A 7,522-nucleotide genomic window follows, 5' to 3' on the forward strand; every position below is an offset into this window, starting at 1 on the left:
TCCCACCCCACGTGTCCTCTGTGTGTCCCACCCCACGTGTCCTCTGTGTGTCCCACCCCACGTGTCCTCTGTGTGTGTCCCACCCCACGTGTCCTGTGTGTGTCCCACCCCACGTGTCCTCTGTGTCCCACCCCACGTGTCCTCTGTGTGTCCCACCCCACGTGTCCTCTGTGTGTCCCACCCTGAATGTGCTCTGTGGAGCTGGGGCTTTCCTCTTTTGAGGCTGGGCCTTTGTATTGTAACTTCATCTTGGGTGGATCTCTAATTTGTAGAACTGACACTCAGTTTACTAGAGTAAGTCACAAAAGGCAGTGCTGGTTCCTCTCGGGAGGCTTCATCTTTTTTTTGGGGGGGGGGTCATGAGGCTTGAACCCTGGACCTGGGCGCTGTCCCTCAGCTCTTCAGCTCAAGGCTAGTGAGCCATGGCACCACTTCCAGCTTTTTCTGCTTATGTGGTGCCGAGGAATTGAACCCCAGTGCCTCATGCATGCAAGACAAGCACTCTACCACTGAGCCACCTTCCCAGCCCAGTAGGCTTGGTCTTAAGACTCCAACCTACTAGGGCCTGGGTTGGGCTGCTTTGGCAGCCCTCGGTTTGTGCCTAGTAAAAGGATTGTGTTACTCTCAACCCTTTTTGCTCTGAGAGAGTGCCTCAGCAGGGCTGCTCTGGTGCCCCTCTGGCACTTCTGGGCAGGAGGGGAAGGGAGGGTGCTGGCGGCCCGACGCATGATGCGTTTGGTTGTTCTGGCACTCCCTGATGCTCTTCTCACCGCGTCATGCACGGCATAGTTAATGTTGCTGAGCATTGTGTTTGCAGAAAGTTAATTTTTCTAGTACGGGTTTTATCTCAGTTTGTAAGTAAATCATCATTTACATTAAAACAGGATTAAAAATTGGGATAAAAAGTGTAAAGTATTGCCCTTTGGACCTTCCTATTTATTGGTTTAAACCAAAAAGAAAAACTCGATAACAAGTAAGTTTTTTTGGCTTATGGGTCAGTCAGCATGCATATGTCTACGTGAGTGTTAGTAGTGACAGGAAAGCCTTCGAGCGCAGGCAGGACAGTAGGCGGGACTGTTAAGGAGGGGAGTGTATGCTGACTTACTGTCCATTGCTTTCAAAGCTGTTTCTACTGACTTTCCTTTTTTTATATGCTTGCTTTTGAAATGGGTAAAGCACCTTTGTGTGTCTATGTGTCCGTAGGGCCTGGAACATTTCAGGCTAGCTCTCTCCCCCGGAGCCTTAATCCAGTCCTATGGTCATAGTTTTAGATTTTCTACAGAAAACTGGAATTTGTATGTGGGTGCATAAAGGTACTGGTGGTTCATGCCTGTGATCCTAGGTACTTAACTGGTTGAGATCTGGAGGATTCCTGTCTGAAAAAGCCCAAGCAGAAAGGACTGCTAGACAGCAGAGAACAGGGCTAGAGGCACAAGTGGCAGAGTGCCATCTGAGTCTGAGCAAGCACAGGGCCCTGAGTTTAATGCCAGTCCTGGGGGGAAAATCAAAGCTGAGTGTCTACTGCTCACAGAGAGCGCGGGCTACAGGAGGTCTGCTTGGGGTTCCTGTGGACATCTTTCCAAGCGTGAGGCTGGCATGGGTGTAAGAATCCTTCACATCCATCCAGGGCACCACGCAGAGGCGGGCACAGAAGAAAGACCATTGGAAGGTTTATTAGTGGGGCCATATCTCCCTGGAGAGGGAGGGAGCACGTGGTGTCGGCCCCTGTCCAGGTGGGGGCAGGCCTGGGGGTGGAAGTGAGGGCGGAAGTGAGGTAAGCTTGGGGGAGGTGGGCGTGGGGAAGGGGGAGAGCTGGGCCCAGAGGGCGTGTGTGGCGGGAACTCCAGGGCAGGGAGCAGCTCAGGTCTGGGTGGAGCTGAGGACCAAAGGAGGGGATAGTGCTAACCTGGGGCAGTGTGCCAGTCCTGTGGTGCTTGGCCCTGCGGAAGCGCCGCCTCGCTTCATGGGCATGTTGCCTCTTTGTGCACCGGGTGCTGTGTCTGGCGGCCCTGGGGGCCGGCGATCGCAGGGGTGTTGGGATCACTGTGTGTGCTTGTCTCGCACAGCAGCGCCTGTGCCCTGTGGGCACAGGCTTCACCTGACTTCTTTATTTTTAGGATACTGAAGTGTACAAAGCTACAGTAAAAGATGACCTCACCAAGTGGCAGAATGTTCTGAAAGCCCATAGCTCCGTGGACTGGCTCATTGTGGTAGTTGAAAATGATGCCAAGAAGAAAAACAAAACCAACATCCTTCCTCGTACTTCTATTGTGGACAAAATAAGAAATGACTTCTGTAATAAACAGAGTGACAGGTGAGTGTGTCTTTTTTTTTTTTTTTGGGTCCGGTCGTGGGGCCTGAACTCTGGGCCTGGGCGCTGTCCCTCAGCTCTTCAGCTCAAGGCTAGCGCTCTACCACTTGAGCCACAGCGCCACTTCCGGCTTTTTTCTTTTTGCTTATGTGGTGCTGAGGAATCGAACCCAGGGCCTCGAGCATGCAAGGCCAGCGCTCTACCACTGAGCCACCTTCCCAGCCCTAGGTGAGTGTGTCTTAACCCCACCCAACCGTGGGGGCGCTAGCTGCCACCGCAGGCAGCAGTGACTGGACTCCGAGGCCCAGCGAGTGGCGGGTGGCCTGTGCCCCTCCCTGGCCCTGAGTCCAGCTAGAGAGCTCCTAGGCCTGTGACCAGGGAAGGCCACACGGGCTCTCCTGAAGCCTGGAAGAGGAGGTCTTGAAATCCTTGTGTAGAAACCCTTTGCCTTTTCAACCCAAGGACAGTGTGTTTTTGTTTCCCATAACACCTGTTAGAGTTCCTAAACACCATGTGGTAAAAATGTCAGTTTCGTCTCAGCTTCATGGGGCGCCTTCTCCCCTCTGTGCCTAAGCTTGCCTCCTCTCCAGCACTGCTGGCCCTCGCCGGCCTGCCAGGTTCTGACTCCTACGTCACTGATGGCCGGGCTGGCAGTGGGGTTTCCTAGGCCCCTGAGGATCCGTGCTAAGCCTGAACCCTGTCTGTAAATCAGGCCATCCTTTGCAGGGGTCACTGTCTGGCAGGAGTCTGGAGAGAGGATCTCTGTGCTACAACAGGGAACCCACGAGGGCTGTGCCCTGCTCCAGGGCAGGAGTGAGCTGGAAGGTGCCCAGCACACTTGGTAAGGAAAGAGCAGCGGCCCGGAGTGCCATCTAGCCAGGGCCATGTCACTCCTTTATCACGTGGCCCTTTCGTGGGGCAGTGTCGCCTCAGATCCTCAGAGCAGCCTCCTGGGTAGCTAGGGTTACTGGCGTGAGCCCCCAGCCCAGGCACCTTTTCATGTTTCATCCCTTACTGGACACATCGCAGTGCTCAAACTTGGTTTTTATATGGTTTGGATCAGATACTAGATTGAGGCTACGGCTTATTTCCCAGGAATTCTGCACAGGTGGACTTGTAGACCAGGTGGGGAGGGATCAGGGTTAACAGGAGCGAGATGATGTTGTAGCCCCTCCCCCGGAGCTCAGGCCCACTGTGGGGCCAGGAGTGCATTGCGATGCCTGGGGTGAAAAGCCAGACCAGGCCAGGTGGAGGCTTGCTCCAACTCAGCAAGAGGAACACCTGCTCAGGGCTGTAGTAAGTAAACGGTAGTGTGAATCTGTACAAACACATTAAACTGAACACTGAACATTTTGATTTTTATTAATTTGCAAAGGCACCTCTTGACAAATGACTTTATTATTAACCTAAGAAGTGGTTTAGAGCCAGGTGCTGACTGAGATCCGAGGATCATGATTCAAAGCCAGCCGGGGCAGGAAAGTCCGTGGGACTCTTATCTCTTATAAACCACTGGAAACTGAAAGTGGCTGTGGCTCAAGTGGTAGAGCGCTCACTTGAGCTGAAGAGCTGAGGGACAGTACCCAGGCCCCGAGTTCAAGGCCCACGATTGACCAAAAAAAAAAAATTGGTTTAGTTTTGTTAATTGAATTTGAGTGTCTGAATTATTATTTGCTTTATGCAGTACAAATTTCAATCCTGGAACATATTGGAACACATGACCCTCAAGTGGCTTACTATATTTTTTAGTTTTGTAATTATGTTTAATTTTTGGTTGTGTAACACATTCTTTGTAGAATTGTTAGTAAATGAATGAAGAGAATATTTTTAGGCTTCTTTTTCTTATATCTGTGTGTGTCTGTGTGTCTTAAGGCGATATCATCTATATATAGTTTGTACTTGTTTTCTCTCAGGACATTGTAAACATTTCATAGAGACAATAAATGACGTGTTTGTGTACCGTTACTGTTTAGAGCCTAGTGTTGCACAGAACTAATGCACCATAGTTATTAATGCAGACCTCTGGGGGTGTCTAGTGGTTGCTTTCTGCTTGCGGCAGCATGTCTGGGTGTGAGCACAGGTTTCATGACACTTCTCTGAGTTTTGGAAATCCTGCCTGCAGTCTGAGCTTGACTTGGCACCGTGCTGATGGTGGCAGTGCCCCACTAAGGTGGTATGGACAGCTCCTCACCGCGTGCGCCCCGAGAGCAGCGGCCCGATGCGGGTCCCTTGCCCAGCAGGCGCTGCTGTTCTCCGGATCGCCGCTGTTTGGGGCACCCTCTTGGAGAGCCGTCTAGGCTTGCTGTGAATCTCTGGACTATTTCTGGGCTAGTTCTTTTTTATTTTTAGAAAAGAGAGATAACCATGCCCTAGAGGAAGTTGAAAGGTGTCATGAGGAGGGGGGACCGACAGGGTGAGGGTAGCAAGCCTGCTGTGTCTGCCCCTGGGGTCACTGGTGCTCCGTCTGGTGTTTGTTTTCATTTCCACTCGTGGTAGTGTGGAGTCAGGACTAGCGTAGCCAATGTTAACCCTGAGGGTGTGGTGAGGGTAAACCACCGGGACCCCAGCCCTTCGAGTAGCAAGTTCTCCCTGGTCCTTGGGGCCTCGCGGTGGCTGTCCTGGCTTCTGCCCTTTCTGGTGTTAGACTAGCTCAGGATGTTGGGGTGTCACATAGGAATAAACACACCAACTGGAAAGGAAGTTGGCAAGGCGAAGTTAACTTCTGTAAAAGGGCGTACTGTCAGCCAAACATCTGACAGGCAGGCACACTGAGCACACTCCCTGTCTCCCCATGCAGCCCCACCCTGCTCACATGGCTGAGCTCAGGTTCATAGTCTGCAAGATTAATTTCCTGCTTAATTAATGAGATACAACTAACATTTAAGGAGCTTCTAACAGGATGTATTAAAGTACTCAGGAACAGGATGTAATTAACAGTGGTCAAGCCACCTGGCCAAAGCAGGAACCCTTCAGGAAAACAGTTCTCTCAAGATTAACAGAAAGGAAGCAAACTACTTAGAAAGAAAGGACGCTTTCTCAGACTCCTCGTGCCCCTCTGTGTGAGGTGGGTGAGTGGTGGGCAGGTTCTGGCTGGTAGGCCGTGTCCTTGGAGCTGCCCTCTCTGGAGATCGCGTGATCCCATGGAGGAAGCTGGCCTTAGCGCAGTCCTGCTGGAGTTCAGCGAGCATTTGCCATGACGGCAGCGGAGGAGAAAGAGCGACTAAAGAGGCTTGCTGACGCTCGCCAGGATTTGCAGGTCACTTCTGAGTTCAGGTTTATTCCTCTTTCTAGCAAGACAAAAGACAGGTCCTGTTTCTACCTTTTCCAGGCCACTGGAAGTTTCCTGTGTTAACTTGGGCACCTTTGCCAAGTGACGGTCTCTTTTTTTTTTCCAAATTTTTTATTGTTATTAAGTGGTTACATAATTTCCCAAATTTCACAGTATTGTGGGATAGTGATGCTCAGTTAAAGTCACAAACACATTCTAACTTTCCTGGAGCAAATGGTCTATCATGGTCTATAACATTTATGAGTTCTATGAGCTTTGCGATAGTTATTTCTTCCACATGGGGTGATATGTACATTTCTTTTGTTTTGCATAGCATCAGCTGTTCCCTCTTTCCCACTTGCTCCCTCCCTCCCATCGCTGCCATTGAGTTGCTTAGTTCATTTTGGTCAGTGTCCAGTGCAGCTGATGGTTCCCGCTGTTGTGTGTTTTTCTCTGATTCCCTCTAGTTCTGTGTCGTCTTCCTGGTTCCCCTCTGGTGTACACATATATACCATACATGTGATCAGCAGCATGGGCTTATTTAGTAGTGATTCGACCAGATGAGTGGAAGTCCTTTGTTTCTTAGGTCCTGTTAATTTTGTCATATCACCTAACATTTTGGATTTAACATCCTCTTATCAGAGAGACCATGTACCGTTTGTCTCTTTGCTCTTGGCTTACCTCGCTCAACATGATTTCTTCTAGCTCCATCCATTTCCCTGCAAATGCCATTATTTTGTTATTTCTAATGGCTGCATAATATCCTATGTTGTATAGATACCACAATGTTTGGATCCATTTATCTGTGGTGGGGCATCTGGGTTGTTCCAATATCCTAGCTATTGTGAACAGTGCTGCAATAAACATGGAGGTGCACGTGTCCTTGTATATTGGTTCCTGTTGTTCAGGATAGATGCCTAGAAGTGGTATGACTGGGTCGTAAGGGAGGTCAATCTTTAGCTTTCTGAGGACCCTCCAGAGTGCTTTCCAAAGTGGTTGTATAAGTGTACATTCCCACCAGCAGTGTAATAGGGTTCCTCTTTCTCCACATCCCCTCCAACATTTGTCGCTGGCTGACTTGAGGATGTGGGCCATTCTGACTGGGGTAAGGTGATATCTCAGGGTTGTCTTTATTTGCATTTCCTTCACAACCAGGGATGGTGAACATTTCCTCATGTGTTTTTGTGCTATTTTTATCTTCTTCTGAGAAGTCTCTCTTTAGTTCCCTTGCCCACTTAGTAATTGGTTTGTTAGGTTTGGGAGGGATTAGTTTTTTGAGTTCCCTGTATATACTACATATTAACCCCTTGTCTGATATATTGCTGGTAAATATTTTTTCCCAATTAGTTAGTTGTCTTTCTAGCTTGGTTGCGATAGCTTTAGCTGTGCAGAAACTTTATTTTAAGGTAGTCCCATTTGTCAAGTCTCTTTCCAATTTGTTACTCTGTTTCTTTCATTGTGTTTCTTTCCTGGGCAATCAAGGCTGTGTCCTCAGATGCTGAGTGGGTGGCATGAAGGGAGAGGAGGAGAAAGGAAGCACTTTCTCGCTGAGTAGCTCCTGAGGAGTACTTTCCTTAGTCCCCAGATCCTGTCTGGCTCCTGGCTGGGGCCTGTTCCCTGCACGCCTGTGTGAGTGCCCTTACCCCAGTGCACTGTGGCAGGTTCAGTGGCTGCTGCCTTGCAAGGCCAGTTTCTTGTCTGCCCCTGCCAGGTGTTCACACAGGTGAGCAGCGTGTGGCCCCCGCCAGGTGTTCACACAGGTGAGCAGCGTGTGGCTGGGCCATCTGTTCACACAGGTGAGCAGCGTGTGACCCGGGCCAGGTGTTCACACAGGTGAGCAGCGTGTGACCCGGGCCAGGTGTTCACACAGGTGAGCAGCGTGTGGCTGGGCCAGGTGTTCACACAGGTGAGCAGCGTGTGGCTGGGCCAGGTGTTCACACAGGTGA

The 7,522-nt window shown here is 50.3% G+C and overlaps 1 protein-coding gene across 1 annotated transcript in view; it reads left to right on the forward strand.

Moving 5' to 3' along the window:
* Trappc10 (trafficking protein particle complex 10) overlaps positions 1–7,522 on the forward strand; it is a 55,973-nt gene that overhangs the window by 10,920 nt on the left and 37,531 nt on the right. Inside the window, exon 5 of the mRNA XM_013027357.1 lies at positions 2,118–2,314. Coding sequence (XP_012882811.1) covers positions 2,118–2,314 — 197 coding nt within the window. The remainder of the gene's footprint in view (positions 1–2,117; positions 2,315–7,522) is intronic.

The sequence above is a fragment of the Dipodomys ordii genome, unplaced genomic scaffold (assembly GCF_000151885.1).
Source record: "Dipodomys ordii isolate 6190 unplaced genomic scaffold, Dord_2.0 Scaffold103, whole genome shotgun sequence".
Lineage (NCBI taxonomy): Eukaryota > Metazoa > Chordata > Mammalia > Rodentia > Heteromyidae > Dipodomys > Dipodomys ordii.